General features: G+C 39.5%; 1 protein-coding gene across 5 annotated transcripts in view; it reads left to right on the top strand.

Moving 5' to 3' along the window:
* The window catches only part of CARMIL1 (capping protein regulator and myosin 1 linker 1), a 489,111-nt gene that overhangs the window by 330,558 nt on the left and 134,930 nt on the right, over window positions 1-23,623 (top strand). For all 5 annotated transcript variants that reach the window (XM_075826549.1, XM_075826548.1, XM_075826545.1 and 2 more), the window contains 5 exons: window positions 2,428-2,487; window positions 6,513-6,634; window positions 13,793-13,890; window positions 14,010-14,080; window positions 14,398-14,471. In XM_075826549.1, coding sequence (XP_075682664.1) covers window positions 2,428-2,487; window positions 6,513-6,634; window positions 13,793-13,890; window positions 14,010-14,080; window positions 14,398-14,471 — 425 coding nt within the window. The remainder of the gene's footprint in view (window positions 1-2,427; window positions 2,488-6,512; window positions 6,635-13,792; window positions 13,891-14,009; window positions 14,081-14,397; window positions 14,472-23,623) is intronic.

The raw sequence follows: 23,623 nt of genomic DNA, 5'->3' as shown, positions 1-23,623 counted from the left end.
ATACAAATCATCCCATCTGTGGCTAACAATCGTTCCAAATTCAAAGTCACTTAGACTGTATTTCTTCCCTATTCTACTGTTTGGTCATGTGTGCACATCAACTCTTGACCTTGAATACATGTATAAAACCTGGCCATACACGTCCGGATGTATCCCTTCAGATTTAGACAATCTAATGTGTATATGGGCAGCCAGTTGGTTCCCAGACGTCTTTTATGGGGACACAAGGATCAGTTGTGTTGCATTGTAACCTTCCCGATCCTCTGTACCCCTGGTAGATAGAAAAGCGGCAGAGGTGTCTGTCAACATATGAATAATAAGTGGTGAGATATGATGAGAAATTGATTGCTTCAATTGCCTTTGCTCAGGCTTTGAGATGTTTAGGTTGAATGATTTCCCGTCGTCGCTGTAGCGCTGGCAAAAGTCCATAATTCAACTGTGAGAAATAGATGATAAAATAGTAAAAGCGTAACGGCATGCATTGTTCTTTCACTCACAAAGTTATTGTGGTATTTTTCATCACTCTGCAAAGTGTTTCATTTTCTCTTTAGGGATTTCTCCGCTAAAAATAAAATTGCTGCAATTTTTTTAAAATTAAACTGGGCCAAATCAAAAGAACAGTTTTTAAATCGTTTGACTTCGTTCTAGGTTTTTATAGTAAAACAAAAATGGCATCACACACAACTAATCAGATAATATGACAACTTATCAGCATTTGGTCACATTGTTTCGATACTTTTCTTTAGTCTGAAAATGTATTTTACGTGTCAGAAATGATCCTTGTTTTTTAGTTTTGATCACCCCAATAATAGCATTTAACAATGACTGTCAAGGAATTTTCACAGTAGTTCTATGCAATTTCTAACCTATGGGGTTAACAGATCAGTGTTATGAAATTTGAGTCATATTTAGACTTCTTGAGACTTGTGCTTTAGTTAAAGAGGCCCTGTCACCAGTTTATAACTGCCCTATCTCCTACCTAATCTAATAGGTGCTTTGATATAAATCACTACTGTGTTTTGTTTTTTTTTAAAAACATTTATTTTTGACCAAGTTATGAACATTTTAAGATTTATTACAATTTGCTCTTAATGCCCAACTGGGCGTGTTTTTACTTTTCACCAAGTTGGCGGTGAAAAGATAAGTGTATGACGCTGACCAATAAGTGACCAATCAGCGTCGTACACTTCTCCTCATTCCAGCGCAGCTTGATCCACAGCGCAGTGTGATCTCGCGAGATCACGCTGTGTCGTCACTTCATCCCGACGAAAAAAAAAAACAGTCGTCATCTACATCAAAGCGCCCATTAGATTAGGTAGGAGATACGGCAGTTATAAACTGATGACAGGGCCTCTATAAACTGAATGCCCGCCCTTGGACAACTTTTCTTTTTCCATTTTTTTTTCATCAATATAGTCCATAATTCTGGGCTGATTAATTTCTTGACATATCTTTATATTGATCAAAGCTCCATTTTTTTTTAACTGTGCCTTTCAAGTTTTTAGCATAGAGGTAGAGCTAAATTCTGGCTGCCTGCAGACTTCAAGGGTGAGCTTAGGAGGTTACCTCAGATTTGTTTTATTATTGTGTTCAATGTATAAAATGTATGCTTTAAACTCTTATGCTTCCTCTAGTGGTGACTGCAGGTAGCCTGAATTGTACCATTTAACTGTATAGCTTTGCACAGGATTTGAAGCTCTGTATCAGGAAAACGGAACTCTAAGCCCTATAAAGATATACTAAGAAACCTATTGGATCAAAATTATAGATCGAAATGTGATGGTTTTAAATGAAGGAATGGATAGCGTAGTTGACTGTGCTATTCATTTCATCAAAACGACAGAAACCTTACACAACGGTGACAAACGGAAACCATTTGCACCGGATCCGTCACCATTGAAATCAATGGTGATTTGTTTCAGTTTGGATTCCGTTCATGGGTTACCCTGACGGAAAGCTCAGACGGAACCCATGAACGGAGTCCCGGCGAAGATATGACCGAAGCCTTAGTTGTCAAGAGCATTATCGGATTGAACCTGTCGTTTTGGTCTCCCAGCGTGCCCATCGTGGTGTTTGTCGTATCTTACTCTATCTGTGCACACCTTTCTGACATTTCACATTTATTCTTTTCCAAATCTCCTCCATACATAGCTTAGTTTTCACCCATTTTTTGGCCAAATTTTTTTTTTTTAACTTTCTCATTCATTCAAATTCACACACCCCGATTTCTTCTGTTACTCCGTTCATGTCCTAATCTTAATACCTTCCATAATTGAAAGGCCGAGAGTGGAACATTGATATTTGCGAAGGAACATCACTTTCTTTTTATTCTCTTCCATAATTCCAAGGTCGAGTGTAGTGATATTTGTTACAAACTGTATATTCACAAAGAAATTTGTTAATCAAATTTTTTTTTCATATTTTTAGCTTGAACTTACATTCAGTTATTTGGAAATTCAAGGCATTATTTGCAGCAAACCGGGTCATGTAAGTATTATACCTTCTTAGCTGGGAAATTAATAAACTTTACAAAGTTGTCCCTGACACTTCTTCACAATTGGAGTTTCTTCATAATCTTCGTATTAACCTATTGTATAAAAATTTTGCTTTTTATTTGTTAAATTCAATAATCTTATGTGTAATTAATTATTAAACAGGACACTTTACAATGTAATTCTAAACGTTCTTGAATAATCGGTTTCCTTGTGGAGAATTTATTATTGCTGTGTGGCTCGCTATCATGCATAATATGCTTACGCGCAGTAATATTTCTCTAAAGTCCCCGATTTTTGGTTATCTACCGCATTTGAATACTTACCAAGGTCCATTCTGTAGCACTAAAAATAATACTGGGATTGATAACGTCCTTTGCATTTAACATCCAGAGAATGAAATATAATTGGGGTGATTCATTCTTCCTGTGAGATGAAGCAGCACCCACATCCGTGTAGCGGGCATTCACGTATTCCTTGACAGAATGTATGTTTGGTGGCTCAGAGGCACTTTATTCTGTCCCTTACCTGTCACATCTCCAGTGGATTGCTGCTTACTACTTCTAGATACTGCAGTCTCTGGATATATACTTGGTGAAATAATAGTGCTGTAGCATGGCAGTCTCTAGTAAATGAAGAACCTAATAAGAACTTCACATCTCCATATAATAGTCATACGTTTTTTAATGAACGAAACCACCTACTATCTCCCTGACAAGCTATATGCGATTGATGTTTTCTCTTATTTGACTGGAAAACAGTAATAATAACATAGAAACTTTTTTTTTTTTTTTTATTGCTCCAATGCATTTAAAATAAAATAAAAAGCAACGGTTTTGAGTAGTCTTGATAAAAAAAATATATTCGCGTTTTGTGTCTACAGCTCCTATGCAGAACATTGTGTCTCCATGGTAACCTGTAAAGTCTGATCCTGCAGTCAACGCTGCTTTCCATCGGACTCTTACTACTTTATAACAAACCAAATGTTTGTTAGTAAGAAGTAGGGTACAGATGGATATCAATGACTGCAGGATCAGATTACACTGGGTTTATACTTCGTCTGATACCATGGAGACACATAGGTTTCCATAGGTGCTGTAGACACAAAATTGTAGATTTGTGATGGACTATTTTGTAAAGTTGCTCCATTTATGATGCATTAAATATGAAAAATTGTTGAGAAGGTGGATCTTCACTTTAAGAATATTTACTTTAAGGGTTTGTTCACATTGAATGCAGTTATCCTTTGTTTTGGGGTTTTCTGGTAAACGGATATCAATGATTTCATCTCTTGAATTCAAAAATATTCTATATAGTATACAATCTAATATCACGACTGTAGCAGTTTTGAAAGACCCTTCGAGGGATGGATTCAACACCATAAAAGACAAGACAGTTAAAATATTTCATATCTTTTCCAGAGAAATAAGAGGTTGTCTCTACCAAATCTGGTCCATGGGAATGTGTATAGTGAAAATAACTCCAAATGAGGTGACCTTCTCGACCGAATTATATCCCATATTACAGTGTAATTCCGGGTACATCACTTTTACGTTATTCTTTAATTACGTCTCCAGAAATATTCAGCTTGATATATGAACCAGCTGTGGGGTCTTTGGCTTTCAAAGATTTTCTCTGTCGGATATATTTATTTTTAATGTGGTTTCAGAAAACACTTTAGAATTTTACGGTTTCTGGTGGAAATATCCCACTTAGCCCAATTCCTCTACAAAAACTCCACTTTGCCTATCTATTAACCCTTCTGTCTCTATGCACATTACCAACTTTATTCTACTTAGGCGAAATTCACACAAAGGTGTGCATTTTGCGCACGCAAAAAACACAGCGTTTTTTGCGCATTGCAGTTCCGTTTGTCATAAGTGTTTGGTGTGTGGCTGCGTGATTTTCACGCATATGCCATCCTTATGACACGCGGTTTTGAGGTTTAGAAAGATAAATGAAGGAGGTGGTTTTATTTTTCCCTTAATTTCTTGATCTACTGTTGCGCGACACACGGAAGTGCGTCCGTGTGCTGCACGTGATTTTCACAAACCCATTGACTTTATTGGGTGCATGATGCGCAAAATATGCTCAAGCATAGGACATGTCGTGAATGTCACGCAGCGGACACACGCTGCGTGAAAAACACGGAATGGCTTAATGTCCCCTTTGACTTACATAGGTCTGTACGACGCACGTGATTTTCGCGCGCCTATCACGGACGTGAAACACGTTCGTGTAAATAAGGCCTTACTTGCATTCCATCACTACAATGCCAGACATTGCACTATATGGAGATGAGGAAAAGGTTGCCCAACAAGGTATTAACTAGGGGGCCATTATAAACTGGCCACTAAGTGTATAACTGTATGACATGTGTATAACACTTATTCAGCCCTGACCCTGAGATCAAAAAGAAGAAAGAAACCTAATGGACCCACTATGGGTCAATGGAAACCACTAGGATCTGCTGTAAAAGAGATAATTTTTCTTCTTGTAAAAATGTAACTTATTACACAAGTGTATAGGAGCCTTAGCTTTAAGGTCACCTATTGGCATAGGCCTCTTGTGCCAGCCCAAGGTGTAGCTCAGGTTTGACTCAAACATAAAACTCAGTTACTATATGCTCCTGTGCCAACCACTGAGCTTCAAGACAACCGTACAACTGTATAAAATATTATATGAATGAAACTTGTTTATTTTGTGTAACTAATTTTGTGCAACTTTGTCTTAAAGGGTTTGTCCTATTTTGAAAACCCATTTTCATATACTCAATTAGGCCTCCGTCACAAACGCTTTTATTTTGTGTTTCTAAGAAGCATTTCAAGTGGTTTTAATGTCTTTTATATGCATTAGTGGTTTAAGTTTTCATTTTGGGCCATTTTGTACATGCGCTTTTCATGGATGCCTAGAGGATGCCTAGAGCATGCTGAGTTTTGAAAAAATGCCACTCACCCCAAAAACACAAACGTTCTGTATGTAGGCGTTCTCATATTTAACTATAGACTTTAGACATGAAAGTAACATCCTGCTGCACTGTTTTTGAGTAAATGCGTGTGAATCCAGGGAATTATGAGTTAATACAGGGAAGCCCTCTGTTCAGGATCCTTATCTCTTGGCCAGAGTGGGGAGCTGTTACAAAGAGCATCTCTTGCTCTGTAGGACCTGTCCTGTATTATTCAGAATAGCCATTGATTGAATGGGCACCGTGTAATGCCTAATCTCCCCTGTAGTTGTGCTGCAGGAAACTGAACGGTAACTACGAGGTTTCCCCACAGATTACAGCTGATTACTGGAGATCCCGGCTGGGTACACATTGTGATTAGCTTATTGTCAAGGGACTGTTCTAACCTGTTCGAATTGTCCAAAGCGGACTACACCTTTTAAGCAGAAAATGACATATTTTTCCCCTAGCATGTGCTGTGCAAGTATGACATTGAGAACTTGCCACCTTGCATCCGGTTCCTGCCTCTCCTTTTATTAATGAGGGTGTGTAGTGTCTCACTATATTAATCCTTGCATGTCTATATGCACAGGGTATTTGATCTAGTCCTGAACGTGATCTGAATTTACATACCTCTTGTTGCAGGCAGCATTTTTAGTAATGTAGTGAACTTTTTTTTTTTTTTTTTACACAAGATTTCAATTAAAGCATTCCTGCAGCCAAAAAATAAAGCTTGACTGTGCTCCTGAATTCTTGTGTGCAGTAAATGCGTGCACTGGGGACATCGGTGAAGGAGGAAGCAGCTGCGTCTCCTCTTATGTTCAATAGAAGGCAATTTAGCAGGCAGTCTGGGCTTCACTGCAGGTTTCATATGAATCTCTGAAAATATACCGTCCATTTCGGAAATCTCAATCCGTACCAAGTTAAGCAAGCTTGGTGCTGCAGCGTTTGTTATGCAATCATCTACTCTGTGATTATTTTTTTTTATCTATTACTCAAATATATGCTTTTTAATAAATTATACGTTTAAATATGTCCCTTTCCCTTATGTATTCTGTTTACAATGTGTCTTGCAGCTTGTAGTTGAAACTGAAAAGGGCAACATATCGTTGAAGATGGTTTCTTCTGATGATGTGAATGAAGTCATAGCACACATTGGCACGTGTCTTCGAAAGATATTCCCTGGACTCTCCCCTGTGTACGTACTATAAGTTATTAGTATGCGGATGGCTTTATGCAATTTTTATGTTGTGCAGACAAGCTGGTTTGCTATTGCCTGATGAATGTGATCTGGCCGAGTGTTTTAAATGTTAGACTGTGCAAGAGAGTGTGCCCTGATCACTGGGTGCAAGAGAGTGTGCCCTGATCACTGGGTGCAAGGGAGTGTGCCCTGATCACTGGGTGCAAGGGAGTGTGCCCTGATCACTGGGTGCAAGGGAGTGTGCCCTGATCACTGGGTGCAAGGGAGTGTGCCCTGATCACTGGGTGCAAGGGAGTGTGCCCTGATCACTGGGTGCAAGGGAGTGTGCCCTGATCACTGGGTGCAAGGGAGTGTGCCCTGATCACTGGGTGCAAGGGAGTGTGCCCTGATCACTGGGTGCAAGGGAGTGTGCCCTGATCACTGGGTGCAAGGGAGTGTGCCCTGATCACTGGGTGCAAGAGAGTGTGCCCTGATCACTGGGTGCAAGGGAGTGGGCCCTGATCACTGGGTGCAAGGGAGTGGGCCCTGATCACTGGGTGCAAGGGAGTGGGCTCTGATCACTGGGTGCAAGGGAGTGGGCCCTGATCACTGGGTGCAAGGGAGTGGGCCCTGATCACTGGGTGCAAGGGAGTGGGCTTTGTTGTTTTTTGTTTTGCATTGCTTCCTCACCAGTAGCTTCATTATAAAATTATGTTATAAATATATTATATTTGTGTTCCTTGATTTGATTAGAAAAGGAAATGGCAGACATCATTATGTGCTGCAATCTAGCAGGATTGACTGCAACAATGAGACAAAGCAAATAATTCATCATTGCATGACAGTTTATTACAAATGTGGGAATTATGAAACTTGAAAAGCAGAATAATTGTAATTATTAGCCAACTATCTGCCACTCCACACATTTACCTGGATGTAATATCACACACAAATGTTGACAAATTATAGAAATATCTGTTTTTTTCCTGTTAATCTTGTAGTTTTATACAATGCATTCATTTCACTTTTAACTATTCTGTATGTCTACAAAAGTACCTTTAATTTGTCTTTCATATACATGGCAGATTTCAGGATATGATCGAGGAAACCGTGTAAAGATAGCGATGAGTTAACATATTTTATCTATATTTTGCTTGATTTATAGCACTTCTAGGATGCAGACATTGCTTATCTCAACTGCGTCAGCATTTTTGTGATATACTTTTATAGGGAGTATATGCAAATGATATAGAGCAATGTCACCACATTATAAGTGCCCTATCTCCTACATAATCTGATCGGCGCTGTACTTCAGAACACTGGCTCTTGGTAACCCGGTTCAAATAAGTATAATTTCCCTATGCGCTGAAAACGTTTTTTTTTTTCCAAAACCTAATTTGGAGCACTTGTATTTACAATTAAACATTTCAGGCTGAGAAGAATCTGACTATAGAGTTCTTTATTGGTGTTACGGATATCAAGATGAGAAAAATGTCTTACCCGTAATCACTTCTTTGTCTCGCACAAGTTCTGAACTCCCAGAAGCATTGAAATATATACAGTATTTGTATATACATTTTTTTTTATCAGCTACATTTTCTGAGGTTTCTACTGCTTCTGTGCTACACAGCCACCCTCCATATCAAACTGTTAAAGATGGACAAAGCATTCTGTGTTTTCATATGACCATTTAAAGAGGCTCTGTCACCAGATTATAAGTGCCCTTTCTCCTACATAATCTGATCGGCGCTGTAATGTAGATAACAGCAGTGGTTTTTATTTTGAAAAACGATAATTTTTGAGCAAGTTATGAGCAATATTAGATTTAGTTTCTTAACCCCTTGAGTACCCAGCTCATTTTGGCCTTGAAGACCAGACCCATTTTTTCAAATCTGACATGTATCACTTTATGTGGTAATAACTCCGGAATGCTTTTACCTATCCAATTGATTCTGAGATTGTTTTCTCGTGACACATTGGACTTTAGTTTAGTGCAAAAATTTGGTCGATAAATTCATTCCTTATTTGTGAAAAACACCAACATTTAGCGAAAATATGAAGAAATTATGATTTTTCCCATTTTAAATGTATCTGCTTGTAAAACAGATGGTAATACCACACAAAATAGTTACCAATTAACATATCCCATATGTCTACTTTATGTTTGCATCGTTTTTTGAACATTCTTTTATTTTTCTATGACCTCACAAGGCTTAGAACTTTAGCAGCAATTTCTCATATTTTTAAGAAAATTTCAAAAAGCGATTTTTTCAGGGACGAGTTCAGTTCTGAAGTGGTTTTGAGTGCCCTATATATTAGAAACCCCCATAAAACACCCCATTTTGAAAACTGCACCCCTCAAAGTATCTAAAACAGCATTCAGAAAGTGTTTCAACTCTTTAGGCGTTTTACAGGAATTGAAGGAAAGTAGAGCTGAAATTTTCAAATTTCATTTTTTTTTACAAAATTCATATGTAATACATTTTCTTCTGTACCACAGAAGGTTTTACCTGAGAAACGCAACTCAATATTTATTGCCCAGATTCTGCAGTTTTTAGAAATATCCCACATGTGGCCCTAGTGCGCTAATGGACTGAAACACAGGCCTCAGAAGCAAAGGAGCACCTCTTGGATTTTGGGGCCTCCTTTTTTCAGAATATATTTTAGGCACCATGTCAGGTTTGAAGAGGTCTTGTGGTGCCAAAACAGTGGAAACCCCCGAAAGTGACCCCCATTTTTTAAACTACACACCTCAGGGAATTTATCTAGGGGTATAGTTAGCATTTTGACCCCACAGGTATTTTGCTATATTTTCTGGAGTTAGTCTGTGAAAATGAAAATCTACTTTTTTTCTGGAAAAACGTAAAAATTTCTAATTTTTGCAAGAAATAAAGGAGAGAAAGCACCCCAACATTTGTAAAGCAATTTCTCGCGATTACGGAAATACCCCATATGTGGTAATAAACTGCTGTTTGGACCCACAGCAGGGCTCAGAAGGGAGGGAGCGCCATTTGGATTTTGGAGCTCTGATTTTACTGGAATGGTTTTCAGTGCCGTGTCACGTTTGCAACGCCCTGGAGGGACCTAAACAGTGGAATCCCCCCAAAAGTGACCCCATTTTGGAAACTATACCCCTCAAGGAATTTTTCTAGTGGTATAGTTATCATTTTGACCCCACAGGTTTTTTGCTGAATTTATTGGAATTAGTCTGTGAAGATGAAAAGAGACTTTTTTTTGGAAAAAACACAGAATTTTCTAATTTTTATAAGGAATAAAGGAGAAAAAGCACCTCAACATTTGTAAAGCAATTTCTCCTGATTACGGAAATACCCCATATGTGGTAATAAACTGCTGTTTGGACCCATGGCAGGGCTCAGAAGGGACGGAGCACCATTTGGATTTTGCAGCTCAGATTTTGCTGAATTGGTTTCTGGGGGCCATGTCGCGAGTCCCTGAAGTACCAGTACAGTAGAAATTCCCCAGATGTGATCCCAATTTGGAGACTATACCCCTGAAAGAATTAAATTAGAGGTGTAGTGAGCATTTTGAGCCCTCAGGTGTTTTATAGATTTTATTAGAATTGGTCCGTGAAATATAACCTGTAGCTTTAGCTCAGAATTTTTCATTTCCACAAGGAATACAGGAGAAAAGACACCCCAAAATTTGTTACACAATTTCTCCTGATTACGGAAATACCCCATATGTGGTTGTAAACGGCTATTTGGACATACGGCAAGAGTCTAAACGGAAAAAGTGAAATTTCGTTTTTGGAGTGGAGATTTTACAAAATTTGTTTTTGACGCCATGTTGCATTGCGCTGAGGTACCAGTACAGTGAAAACTCCCGAGAAGTGACCCCATTTAGGAAACTACACCCCTCAAGGAATTCATCTAGAAGTGTAGTGAGCATTTTGACCCCCAAAGGTTTTGCAGAAATTAGTGCACAGTGGATGTTGCAGATTGAAAATTGACATTTTCCACATATATGCTATTTCAGTGCCCAATGCGTTGGGCCCAGCTTGTACCACTGGAGACATACGCCCCATAAATTGTTAAGCGTTTCTCCAGAGTACGGTAATACCCCATATGTGGTCATAAACCGCTGTTTGGGCACACTGCCAGGCCCAGAAGGAGCGCCATTTGGCTTTTGGAGCGCAGATTTTGCTTGGTAGTAGTTTTGTTTAGTGTTTTACTGGTGTTTCAGTTTATAATGTGGGGGCATATGTAATCTGTGCGGAGTACATACATTTTTTGCGTGACACACTGTCGTTTTTATTGGTACCATGTTTGGCTACGCGCGACTTTTTGATCACTTTTTATTCCATTTTTTTGGAAACAACGTGACCAAAAAAGGAAATTCTGCCATTTGTTTTTTATGGTATTTTTTTTACGGTGTTCACCGTGCGGGATAAATAATATGATATTTTTTTAGGTCAGGCCGATACGAACGCGGCGATACCTATTATGTCTAGTTTTTGTCTTTTTTTTCATTTTTTTTCTAATTATAAAGGGCTTGATCAGGGAAACAAGGCGATTATTGTTTTTATTACGTAAAACTTGTATTTATTTATTTATCGAAAACTTTTTTTTTACTTTTTTTTCACTTTTTATTTTACACATACTAGGGGACTGGAAGATCTGATCTTCTGATCCCCTGCACAATACACTGCACTACTTCTGTATGTACTGATGTAGTGCAGTGTATTGTAACTGTCACTTTACAACTGACAGTTGAGCCTATTACGTCCTGCCTTGGGCAGGACCTAATAGGGTCCCGTACCTGGCAACCAGGAAGCCGTTGCTAGGCTTCCTGGTTGCCATTGCAACCATCAGAACCCCGCGATTTTTCGCGGGGGGGGCAATGGGGTGCAGAGGGAGCCCCCTCCCTCTGTATCAATCACTTAAATGCCGCTGTCGCTATTGACAGCGGCATTTAAGGGGTTAAACTACAGCGATCGGAGAGGACAGTGATCGCTGTAGTTGCAGTGGGATGTCGGCTGTATATTACAGCCGACATCCGATGAAGATGGAGCGAGCACAGCTCCTGTGCCCGCTTCATTCTCAGGGCGTTACTATACGCCCATTTTCGGGAAGGGGTTAATAAAAAGTGTTTGTTTTTTTTTTTACACTGCTTTCTCTGATCTCCTCACGGATCTCACAGAAATGAGGAGATCAGAGAAAGTGACAGGAGCTTTCTCCTGCAGACGACGTCACAGACGGCTGTGATTGGTCAGTCTTCAGAGACTGACCAATCACAGCAATCGCCGGCATTGGGGACTGCTAATTGGTCCCCAGGCCGGTAGCAGAGACGGTTAGCTGTCAATGACAGCTGCCGCCGCTGTTCTGTCACTATGTGATTTCACATAGTGACAGTTTATTCCTGCGCCGTAATAGTACGTCGAAGGTACGCTGGCATAAGTGGCCAGCGACGTACTATTACGTCAAAGGTACGCAAGGGGTTAATGCCCAACTGGGTGTGTTTTTACTTTTGACCAAGTGGGTGTTGTAAAGAAGTGTATGAGGCTGACCAATCCGTGACCAATCAGTGACATACACTTCTCATTGTTCCAGCCCAGCATGATCCACAGCCCAGAGTGATTGTGCAGTGAAAGAAGCTGGGCTGGAATAATGAGAAGTGTATGTCACTGATTGGTCAGCCTCATACACTTCTTTACAACACCCAGTTGGTCAAAAGTAAAAACACGCCCAGTTGGTCTTTAAGAAACTAAATCTAAAATTGCTCATAACTTGCTCAAAAATGATCGTTTTTCAAAATAAAAACCACTGCTGTTATCTACGTTCCATCGCCGATCAGATTATGTAGGAGATAGGGCACTTATAATCTGGTGACAGAGCCTCTTTAAGGTGAAAATATGCCTCTGAAGCTTGGGCTGGATGCCTGTATTAATATTAAGAGTTATGGTTACTGGATTTCTGGACACGAGTCATTGCGCCAGGGTTATTAGATTTCTGGAGGTGGGTCGTTGCTCCAGGGTTACTAGATTTCTGTTGATGGGTTGTTGTTCCACGGTTACTAGACTCCTGGAGATGGGTTGTTCTTCCAGGGTTAGGGCTTATTCAGACGAACGGGAAATACGTCCGTGCAACGCGCGTGATTTTCACGCGCGTTGCACTAACCTATATTAGTCTATGGGGCAGTGCAGACAGTTGCGTGATTTTTACGCTGCGTGAGTCCGCTGCAAAAAAGTCACGACATGTCCGTTCTTTGGGCGTATTTCGCGCATCACGCACCCATTGAAGTCAATGGGTGCGTGAAAATCACGCGCACCACACGGAAGCACTTCCGTGGGACGAGCGTGATTCGCGCAACAGCTGTCAAACTATGAATGTAAACAGAAAAGCACCACATGCTTTTCTGTTTACAAACATCCAAACGGAGTGTCATAATGGCGGCTGCGCGAAAAGCACGCAGCCGCGCACCATACGGGGCTGACGCACGGAGCTGTCAAGTGCCTTTTGCGCGCGCAAAACGCCGCATTTTTTGCGTGCGCAAAACGCACACGCTTGTGTGAATCCGGCCTTACTAGATTCCTAAAGATGGCTCGTTGTTCCAGGGTTACTAGATTTCTGTTGATAGGTTGTTGTTCCAGGGTTACTAGATTTCTGTTGATAGGTTGTTGTTCCAGGGTTACTAGACTCCTGGACATGGGTGGTTGCTCCAGGGTTACCAAATTTCTGGACATAGGTCGTTTCTCCAAGGTTACTAGATTTTTGGACATGGGTCGTTGCTTCAGGGTTACTAGATTTCTGGACATGGGTCGTTGCTTCAGGGTTACTAGATTTCTGGCTAAATTTTCAGTCAGGAAGAATTTTTTTCCCCTAAAGTGAGGAAAGTTGACTTTTGCCTAATGGAGGTTTTGCCTCCCTGTGGATCAACATTGCAGGAGAGTAGGCTGAACTGGGTGGACATTTGTCTTTTTTCAGCCTTCCAAACTATGTTACTATGAAGGGTTGCCCCACAAACATTGATATTAAAAGTGTTTTCCACAGTCAATTGATGACCTGATTGTTATTGCCCTAAAGATAATAATTTATCATTAATCTGTCAGGTGGTAAGCCAATATTGATGGGAACATCACAGCATGTGTGTCCAGCATACTATTCATTTTTACATTTTGACAAAATGTTTTTTAGAAATGTATTTCTTTTTTTACAGAAAAATTATGAAGAAAGTAACCATGGAACCATCTGACAGACTGGCAAATCTACAATCTCTGTGGGATAGTCAGACTGTAGCAGAAGTGGGCCCCTGTGGTATGGAACAAATCATTCAACTAAATACTACTCAACACATTGAGATTAAAATGGAATTTAACATAATTGTAATTATTAAAAGAAGAAAATCTCCTCTTGTGGTTTTTTGTACTTTTTAGGTGGGTTTTCACAGATGTATGCGTGTGTTTGTGACTGGCTCTCGATGCCGTACAGAGAAGAAGTACAGTGGGTAAGTCAATAAAGAAATATTTAGACTGTGCATAAAAAGCAAATCTTGACAAAAGGGTTAATTCAGCCATCAAGAGACCTAATGTACAAAGCTTGTGTTTTTGCATTCATACCACTGCGTGTTTATCAGGATTTGCGGATCATTGGTTAACAAAATGTATGCACGGGTAATGAGAACCATTTCTGTAGGAATCTGTTATCCATGTTCTTAACTTTGCTTTTTCTCAATTAAATTTTTATAAAAGTGACCTTAATGTGTTCATTTTCATTCACCAAATTGACCGTTTTAATGAAAAGTTATTGTTTTAATTTTTGTAGGATGTAGATACAATATACTTAACACAAGATACAAGGGAACTAAATTTGCAAGATTTCAGTCATCTAGATCACAGGTAATTGTACCTAATAAATCTTAAAACGTAAATTTGTGTTTTTTTACTTATCTGTTAATATGCGTTGTGGTCAGTTTCGATCAATATTGTTTTTTGCAGCAAAATAAACTGAAGATCAGTTGTGTTCAATTTGGTGTCTGTTTAGTCTTGAGAAATTGTAAAGAAAGCGCTTTCACTGCACAAACTGGTATGGTTTTTTTTTTTTGTTTTTTTTTTCATTTTTAGTCCTGTCTATTCAGATTTTGAATCTATTTTTAGTACTAGCCTATTGTAGGTTTGTATGGCCAATAGGGATATCATAGTATCATAGTTTGTAAGGCAGAAAAAAAGACACGTCCATATAGTTCAGCCTATTAATCTGTAATGTTGATCCAGAGGAAGGCAAAACCTCATGAGGCAAAAGCCAGTTTTCCTTATCCTAGGAAAAAATTCCTTCTTGAATCAAATATGGCAATTAGAATACATTTCTGGATCAACAACACATCTACAGTAATCTAGTAATCATAACTTATCTCTTGTGAGCATTGCAACATTCCCAAATCACTTTAGTTGCAAGGTTGCATGTTACTTTTTCAACATAGAAATAGTAGAATTTGTGACTCCATCTTTTGAGTCCGATGTGATTTTTAAGTTTTCATGTAGTCTAGCAATTAAAGGGATATTCCCATCTCAGACATTTATGGCATACCTAAAGGATATGCCTAAAAAGGTCTTAAAGATGCGGAACCCAGCTCTGGGACCCACAATTATATCTAGAATGAGGGTCCCCCGTCCGGTGAGGAAGGGGACTATGTGGAGAGGTTGCCACACATGCGCGTGGCTCTTTCCATTATGTTCTATGGGAGTTGCAGAGAGGAGACTGGGCGGGATGCTCCTAACTGCCGCTGCCCCGGTGTAATGTGTGTCCGTTGGAGAGAAGTGGGAGTTCGTGTTGGGAGAGTGTGCAAGCCCCAGGACTGTGTGAGGCACCGTAGAGTTACTAGAGTTGCTGAGGTGTGTCTTAGAATGTGGCCCAGAAGCAGTACAGTTGTGAGGCACCGTAGAGTTACTAGAGTCGCTGAGGTGTGTCTTAGAATGTGGCCCAGAAGCAGTACAGTTGTGAGGCACCGTAGAGTTACTAGAGTCGCTGAGGTGTGTCTTAGAATGTGGCCCAGAAGCAGTACAGTTCTAAGATGTGCTCCTCAGAAGTTAACCCCAGGTACTGAAGAGCTTCCATTAGCCAGACCATATAGCCAGACCATATAGATGGCGGCAAAAGAGAGACTGCCATCACCCCTCTTCACCCATCAACTGTTAAGTTACAAGTGGTTGGAGTAACTTCTGTATAAAACCTGTTCATGTGGGAAGTCATTTATTCATGTTAAAGGATAGTAGTGTTCTTCCTAAAAAATATTATATTTTTATACTGATGACACTAGTTGCATGTTTATATTTTTATTATGTCATAAATCCTTTCAAATATAGACTGTTTTATTTATTAAGTTGTGGCCCTTTTATTTTGATTCTTTTGGTACCTAAATCTATAGAAATCCTTTAAGTGATGGAGTATTATGTGCATCTAAACATTGTAACTATGGGTAAAGATGTAGATGACATATGATGTTTTGTTTTGCCCGTTTGATGATCGAGATGACTGCCTTAATTTCTCTTTATTGAAGTTTAATGGCTTGACAAAATCTGACAGATTGTGATGTGTGACACATGATCTAATGTCTGATGGAGTAAGACTCTTCTTACAGGATCTGAAAATGCTATGCGTGTATATTGTCAATTTAGAGTTTATCCATTGTGCTTTGGAATGTTGGACAATTCAATCTTAGTATTTTATGCCAGCTTACTGCAGGATGTGGTGTTTTTTTTGTTTTTTTTTAAAGTTCCATTTAATTTTGTATTTGTTTGCCTTTTAATGGTCTATCTTTAATCATACTGCTTGTATACATGTGATATCATTATAGCATTGTATTATATAATTATATTTTCCCTAGTTATGTAAATTAGAAATGTGTATAGCCAAAAAAATCTGGCATCGTTAGATCATATAATACAAAAAATTTATTTTTTGAAACACTTTTTTTTTAAATTGAGCTTTTCTGAAGCTGATGACCAACTAGCATTTTGTCAGCAAGTTCTATCAATTACCAAGTAACAATTTAGGCTGCGTTCACATCTGCGTAGTGGCTTCTGTTCTAGCGTATCCGTCAGAGGACCACAACGTTTACGGAAAAAAAAAACATTGATTTCAGTGGGTTTTAGTTTTGCATCAGTTGTGCTCAGTTAGGCTCCGTTCTGTCAGGTTTCCATTTTTTTTGACAGAATAAATACCGTAGTCTGCTGCGCTATTGTTTCCGTCAAAAATTACGGAAACCTGACGAAAAGGAGCTTTCAATGGATGACGGATATTAACTGATATGCCATCCATTTGTATCAGTTATGCAATACGTTTAACGGATCCGTTTTTTGCTGTACATGCGTAGACTTTTAAAATGAAAGCAAGAAAGATGCAAACATATAAACTGATCAGTTAAAAACGGAGTATAAGGGCCTGTTCACATCACCGTTCATTTCCGTTCCGGGGTACCGTCTGAGGGTTCCGTCGGGTGAACCCCGCAACGGAAAGTGAAACGGACAGCACAGCTTCCGTTTAAGTCACCATTGATCTCAATGGTGACGGAAACATCGCTAATGCTTTCCGTTCGTCACCATTCCGGCTGGTTTCCGGTTTTCCGACGGAATCAATAGCGTAGTCGACTCGACTACACGAGGTAGAGAGTTGAAATTTGGTGGGATTTAATGGGGTCATAGAATGTACCAGTTAGCGCTAAAAAAAAACACCCCCACCCCCTTGGGGGCGGTGGGTTGGGTGTGGGCAGAAAAATGTGAAAGCTCTTTTCAATACAAAAACGATGCTGCAAACGATTTTGAGATAGGATTTTTTTTCGCTGAGATATTTAACGTTAAATTTATCATCTTCATTATCGGCAGTAGGGTTCGCTGAACTGTTGTTTTAGACACACGTCTGGTAGCCCCCTGGTAGATTTTCACATTGCGCTGCTGAACTGTAGCGTGTCATTTGGCACTCGCGCACGTTCGTGGCCGACGTTCACCTCTCATGTCAATGGCACATGGTGCTCCAGTTTCCACATCGGTTATTCCCAATCGTGCCATTTGTTCAAACTGCGCTGTTTCAGTAAATACTGCCACCCTTGGCTCAAAAGCCAATAATCCCCCCTTTTTTCAACTCTGATAAATCGCCCCTTTTACCCATGGCAACAACTTGTGATATGTGTTCAGACAGTCTATCGCACACCTTATATACCCACCAAGCTATCCCATGTCACATCACTTCCCTCATGGGCTGCACGCTGCCGACGTCAAAAGTAGGAGATGGTCCTAATAATGTGACTCAACCGTGTAGGTCCTAGTGCAAATACATGCACTGTATATCAAGTACTGCAATAGTGCAAACATCGCTAAGAATATATACATAAAAGCATTTGGGATAAATTCTAGATACATATAGAGTCCTGCATTCACCCATCACACCCGACATGCATTTCACCATCAGCGTTTTGTAGATGTTCTATATTATTGAACTGTTTACTGATTTTGCTGTCCATTAATACAGATCTTCTGATTATTTGCTGGCTGTAGCCTAATAAGGAGAAACTTCTATTTTACAATTTCCGTTGATTCCCGCTAAGTGTTAAAATGTCTCTAGAATCTGTTTGCGGAGCGTTTTGGTATGCGAATGCTGTGCATGTCTCGATAAAGATATTCGCACTCTGCCACAGCTGATCTATCTTGTGCTAACACATTTAGGATTAGGAGGCTCTGCAGGATATTTCGTTCCTTATTAGAAACAAGTCTTGTCTGTCTGAATGTTTAGTGATTACATTATGTAATTCATAGCTTCCTTTATCATATCCAGGGTAGACCGCATTCGTGTACATAACTTCATGGAGCATGAGACTAATGATAAAGAGCCTTGCTTGTTTAATTTTCTCTACATTATTATTTTATGTTTGAGCCATTTTTACGAGATTCATGTTGAGTCCAAAACCCAGAATAAGGGCCTGGTTTGTTGCAGTAGGGGGATTGATGGGTGGTCGCCCGCTCCATCCAGACAGACCATAATTTGGCGCTGTGAAATCCACACCTCCAATGTTCTCTCCGAATTAGCTCTTGGAGAAGTAATTTACCCTGAGATTCACCCACGTTTTCTCCCTGCTCTGTAAATGTTCACTTAGGGAATGTTCACACGCTTAACAAAAAACGTCTGAAAATACGGAGCTGTTTTGGTGTCCGTGCCGTAGAACCGTACCGGGAAATATGGAGCATGTCCTACTTTTCGGATTTTGCGGGCCGTGCTCCCATACATTGTATGCGAGCACGGCACGAAAATGCGGCCCTCGGGCGTTGGCGGCTGGCCGAGCCCGCAGTCGCGGGCTGTGATTACGGGCACAGCCATGTGCATTGAGCCTCAGAGAACACATTACGTCAGGGCTTATAATAACGGCCATGTTTTGTATTCAGTTATTTTAATAAGAATGGGCCAATCCGAGGTGAACGGTGTATGTCGTCTTTGTTTACTCTGCTACCAATTTATTAAAAATAACTTTTAAAATGTAATAGAACAACAATGTTATCCCCTTATGTTATGTTGGTTTTTGAGCCAGAATCCAGAGTCATGCCCCTTCATTGAATTTCTTAGAACCTTTTATATTTGATAGACATGATCTTGTGCTATTCTGACATGTCTGTTTAGGAAATTAAGTACTTCATTTGCCATTAAAAGAGAAAATATTTAGGAGCATGTTTTCTTAACTCGTTTATTCCTTTTGGAAACGTATGAATAAACTGGCAACTTAGTATTACCGTTCTCCTTGTCAGTGGCGCATATCTTTACGCACTCTGATACTGTCCAAATGTTGCGAACTGTATGAGAATGGGTAGGGACACAGCCCGTTGACAACGGAAATACTAACACTCAATTGTCAAAATATTCATACATTACCAGTAAGAATAATAGAGGAATGGCACAACACAACTGTAAGTCAACACAACCGTAAATCCGTGTGTGTGTGTAGTACAACATACATATAATATTTAGTCATTGTACCAACAATTTTGATTTTAGAAAACAATTTAAAAAAAATTTGTGGACTGCATTATTTAGTGTGTTAGAAGATGAAAGGCTCAGTTTTTGCTAGCGCTAGGGGAATTTTACTCTCACATAGCTAAGGGTTGACAATGTTTTTCCATGTAAGTGTGAGCAGATTTTCCTAACCCTATTGATCACTGAACCTAACCAGCAATGCTTGTCCTTTTTGTTTTGAGACAAACATAAGGGGTCATATATTAAGTGTCATTTGTACAACACTTTTTTTTCGATTTGAATATCAATGCCCCTAAACTGCAGAACTATTCATAAATTTGCTGCAGGCAAAAATATGGCAAGAAAAAACGGTCTTACATGTGTTAATACATAAATCTGCATATACCTAGTGCTTAGCCACACTTGAAATTGTTGCAGCTGTCGGTATCAGATCAGATATGATCAGGATTCGGGGTAAGTGAATCAATTCGCCTGCTTTGTCGATTTGCTGTTCTATATAATGCAATGGAAGAATTGATTCCACTATTTCTTATAAATTTGCCCAAAACAAATCTAAAACCTGGTGAATGAATTCACTAATGCATCATAATGGGAGACGAATCCGCAAATCCCAATTTGGGCACAAAAGGTTTCCATATAATTTGTAATCTTTTATACACCACTGAGTTTTTTCCCAGAAACTAACAACCCCTTAACATTTTAGGCTGGTTTGGGCCTTAATGACCAGCTACCTTTTTTTTTTTTTGAGTTTTGCTTCCCTGCATTTCAGCAGTTGTAACTTTTTTCATTGACTGTGCTGTATAGGGCTTTTTTTAATGCAGGATAATTTTTTGGGGTATATATAAATGATTGTGTTATTTTGTATAAGGAAAAAAAAACAACCTATTTACAGCATTGTTTTTTTTTATTTTTATACTGTTCAAATTTCACGCTGAAAAACATTTCAAATTAACTCTTAGGCCTCATGCACACGACCGTAGCCATGTGCATGGCCGTGATTTTCGGGTCGGCCGGCAGCAGTGTGTCACCAGCGAGCCGCCCGCAAAGCGCAGGCCGTGAATATGGCCGCGTCCATTATTTTTTATGAGCCTCGACCGCAGAACACGGTCGTAATAAGACATGTCCATTCTTTCTGTGGTCCAGGCTAATGGGCCATGCACGGACCGTGGAAACCACGGTCGTGTGCATGGTCCCATAGAAATGAACGGGGCCGCAATTCTCCAGTGGATTTTTGGGGGAATTGCGGCCGCAAAAGCACGTTCATGTGCATGGGGCCTTAGGCCTCATGCCCACTTCAGTTTTTTGCTTCAGGGTGCTATCCGTTTTTGACGGATCCGTTGCCATAGCAACGGCAGGGCGGGCCAAAGTTCACAGACTGGGACATGTGACAAGTTCAAATAAAGTTCAATACCTTCCGTTTTTTTTAACGGAAACACGAAAGCACAACGACGGTTTGAAACAGAAAAACGCAACGGACACGGAGTACACACGGAAACCATACGGATACCATAACGGACACACGGAGCCGTGACAAACGGCCATGAAAATGGTGATGGAAGTGTGCATGAGGCCTTAAGGTCATTATAGTAGTGTGGATACTGAATAGGTGTAAGTTGTTTTATGTAATGTATGTGCAAGAAAATGTCGTTTTATACAAAATCTTAATTTTGTAATTTTAAGAGTTTCTTTTGTTTAGTTTTTTTTAATTAAAAAATAAATAAATTCAAATTCCATTAAGGGATTACTATTTGACATTTCTTTTATACTTCAGTATAAATTATGTCCTGCGTCACTATGATACAGGCTTTTTTTTTAGGGCAACACTTCGTGTACCCCAACAGCAGGCTAAGCATACAGATAGCCCTAGTGTCCTTTCTATGTCCCCAGGACTGACTGCACAGGGGTCCAACAGTCCCCGATCACATCAATAAACCTAAACCCAGTGACCTGACAAAGGGGAGGTTACCTTTAATACGGTCTTGAAGAACCTGCACAGCCTGCTGTTAAAAGACAGTGGGCAGTTGTTAAAGGGTTAAGATAGTTCAAATCTATTACTTTTATTTAGAAGTTTGTATAAGGCTTTGGTCTCACTGCAGATTTTTCATCGAATTTCGTGGAATTCGTAGGGAATCCGCAGCTGAAGTCTGAGGCTGACCATCAGATTTCTGTTGTGGTTTTGCACTAAAAACTGTTTAGTTTCTGCACACATATCAGCCCCATTTAATTTTCTGTCGTGTGAACATGGCCTTAGGCTGGGTTCTCCTGCTGCAGTTTTTGCTGTGATTACCACAAGGTTTTGCTGTAATTTTTAAAAAGTGGCTTTTTGCTGCAATTTCGAAGTAATCACGGCAAAAGATAGCACCAAAACTGCAGCATGTAAACCCAGCCTAAATATCAACATTCCCTCATTACATTCAAGGTCAAGACACATTACTCTGTGTGATTCTATTAATGATCTTATCTAACTAGCACAAAAGTAACTCATGCTAATGAGATTGTATGACAACATAATTATGTTCGTTGTTATTAGTCGCATAAGATGACAGATTTGCTGTATTTCTTTTCTCAATGAACAGAGCTTCCAAAAGCCAACAGGACTTTGTTTAGAGACTGTATTTAATTTTATTGCTTTACTGCAAAGTAGTGAGAGGAGAGAAGTCGCACATTTTAGTGCAAATATGGCATTATTTTTTTTACGCCAGTAAAGTTAATATTAAAAGCTAATAAATTTCACCCATAGATCATCCATTCAGCAGTACGTTTTTAGCAAAGCTCCAATGAATTTACAAAACTGGCTAAAACATATCCTCAAGATTATAAGAGACTGACACTAAGTTAGGGTTCTTTTACACCGGCTCATTTTGGCCGTAACGAGCGCTGATCAACGAGACGGCTCATTGATCGGCGCTCGTTTTCTCCTTTCACAAGGAGCTATTATCAGTAATGTCTGAGGATGAGCTCTCGTGACTCCAATCGCTCGTCCCCATGCATTTCTATCATGTCAGCAGAGCATCTCCCTGTTGTGCTGCTGACAATGCTAATATTTTCTGCAGCAGAAACGATCCGATCAGCCGATGATCGAGCGTTTGCTTGTTCATCAGCTGATCTCTGCCGTTTACACAAGGCAATGATCGGGAACAAGCGTTCTATGAACGCTCGTTTGCCTGATAATTGGCCCGTGTAAAAGGGCCCTAACTCCTTTTAGTAATATAATGACAGAACAGTTGTAACAATTAGAATATGTAATCTCACATTGTAATTATTTGATAGGGCCCTTGCACTTGTTCAGCTTTTTTGTGAAGGCTGCTATAATATAATTGTGTGACAAATTATTATAAATTTATTTTCATTATAAAAGCTTACGAGGCAGAGATGAGCAAACTACTGGGATTTGTAAAGCTTCGTGAATATCTTAAAATCATCCTTTTATTGATGGTACCATTGTTTTATAATGAAGAATTATTTGGAAATAATTGTTAAATGGAACTGTATATTAAGATGCATTATTTCTTAATTTTGTCTGTAAAAGTGCATATTTTATTTTCATGCGCATTGTGGTAGTTAATTTATCATCTAATTTGCTGCATTTTAAGTAGAACTCCAAGTTTCATCTTTTCATAGAGGCCCATTACCAAGGAAAATATATACAATGGCAGAAATATGCAAAAACTGGTGCAAAGGAAAAGTGGCCTGTGGCAACCAATCACCTCTCATTGTTCAGAGCCCCTTCGAGAAAAAAAAAAAGCAGGGACCGTATAGTTTGCCATTGGCCATCCACTTTTCCTTTGCACCAGTTCTTATACATCTCCCCGAAAGTTTGTTTTTCCTTTGTGTTTTTATATCATTTAAAAGTTGTTTTTTTTTCCCTTAATTTTCTTTAACTTCCTTAAATTTAATTTATGGTACACTGAACAGGACAAGCCAATGAAATGTTTTCAGCATACATCTACCAGATAAACCTGAGAGAAGATTTAAACCTTATATATCCAATCCTTCCAATAATCCAGATGACGTTGTCACATAAAAAGCATGTTTG

Source organism: Rhinoderma darwinii, chromosome 5, assembly GCF_050947455.1.
Source record: "Rhinoderma darwinii isolate aRhiDar2 chromosome 5, aRhiDar2.hap1, whole genome shotgun sequence".
Taxonomy (NCBI): domain Eukaryota; kingdom Metazoa; phylum Chordata; class Amphibia; order Anura; family Rhinodermatidae; genus Rhinoderma; species Rhinoderma darwinii.
The sequence above is the reverse complement of the archived record's forward strand: the minus strand, read 5'-3'. Positions and strand labels throughout refer to the sequence as shown.